This window comes from Orycteropus afer, unplaced genomic scaffold (genome assembly GCF_000298275.1).
Source record: "Orycteropus afer afer isolate SDZICR_OR568_19922 unplaced genomic scaffold, OryAfe1.0 scaffold00558, whole genome shotgun sequence".
NCBI lineage: Eukaryota > Metazoa > Chordata > Mammalia > Tubulidentata > Orycteropodidae > Orycteropus > Orycteropus afer.
Window position 1 is genome coordinate 1,528,987 of NW_006922145.1, and position 1,448 is coordinate 1,530,434.

At 54.1% G+C, this 1,448-nt stretch overlaps 1 protein-coding gene across 1 annotated transcript in view; it reads right to left on the reverse strand.

The window, feature by feature from the left end:
• Positions 1–731: 731 nt before the first annotated feature.
• RXFP2 (relaxin family peptide receptor 2) overlaps positions 732–1,448 on the reverse strand; it is a gene marked incomplete at its 5' end in the record, with an annotated part of 69,388 nt that continues 68,671 nt past the window's right edge. The window contains one exon of the mRNA XM_007955962.1: positions 732–994. Coding sequence (XP_007954153.1) covers positions 732–994 — 263 coding nt within the window. The remainder of the gene's footprint in view (positions 995–1,448) is intronic.

Sequence of the window (1,448 nt, forward strand, 5' to 3'; positions counted from 1 at the left end):
ATTCTGACCCACAGCGCCCCTAGAGGACAGAGTGGAACTGCCCCAGAGGGTTTCCAAGGCTGTCATCTTTACAGTAGCAGATTGCCACGACTTTTTCCTGTGAAGCAGCTGGTGGGTTTGAACCACTGACCTCTCCGTTAGTAGTGGAACACTGAATCACGATGCCGTCAGGCTCCTTGGTCCTATGTTAGGCATTAGAAACCAGCCTGAAGTCCTGCTTTCAAAGCTGCTGCTCCACCAGCCTCTGTAGGGTAGGCTTCAGGGTGGGCAACATCTCAGAAATCCTTTGTCCTCCATTCGGCAGGGCGCTGGTGGCTCTGACGTTGAGAAAGCAAAGGAAGAGGCGATGTCAGCCTTGTCTTCACAGCCGCACTGGAATTAGACGTGGGGAACATTTGTGTTTATGGACAGTACACCTCCATGCCAAAGCAGACCCTGTGTGACGGGCCAGCCCCGGGCCCATCAGCCTGTGATGCACGGATTCACTGTGCCCGTCGGCACGGAGCGGGGGCAGCACCGAGGGTGAGAAGCAGAGCCTTTGGGTGTGGTTCTTAGCAGAGTTGACACGGAGCACAGCCGCCAGGGCCACAGCGCCAGCCTTGTTGGGTTGTGCCCCCTACACGGGCATATGTGCTGCTGGGCAGGGGGTGACAAGCACTACAGGGACCATCTCCCACCAGGTGGACCTTGCTCTACATTGTCCACTAACAGGCAGCCCCCAGTCCCACCCATTAGTATGGGGGTGGTTTCCTCACATCATCCCCAAGGGTTATCTTGCTCAACACCCCGAGCTTAAGTGATGAGGAGTCTTCTGCCCACACAAGGGACGTCGATACCCTTTTGTTTTTCGTTTTGAACATCGGCTTCCCGTGGTGGGTGTGCAGCAACTGCTTCAGCTTGTCCTTAAAGAGGCTGGTGGTGAGCGTGTAGAGGACAGGGTTCAAGGCGCTGTTGACCGGAAGGAAAAAAATGACCACCCAGGAGGTGATTGTGCCTGGAGAAGGGGGAGTGTGGGGGAAGAAAAGAAGTTGAGGTTGTACATTGGCACAAGACACACATCGCACTTTGCAGTCAGTGCTGTTTTTCAGAGGGAGGGTGACCTCATTCGTTATGTTTTCTGTCACCTTATTGAAAATCTCTCTGTTAGAAGAACACAGCAGCTTGAATTCAAGGCCTTACCACTGGAGTTCTCTGACCTTCAGTGACTTGTGGTGCAATAGTTAAATGCTTGACTGCTAACCGAAGTGTTGGCATTTCAAACCCACCCAGTGGCTCCCAGGGACAAAGACCTGGTGATCTACTCCCATAAAGATGACAGCCCAGGAAACCCTGTGGTGCAGTTCCACCCTGTCCTCTAGGGGCGCTGTGGGTCAGAATCGACTCCACGGCAGTGGGTGTGGTTTGGGCTTTGCTTCTGTGAAGACTGACAGCCTTGGAGACCCTGTGGG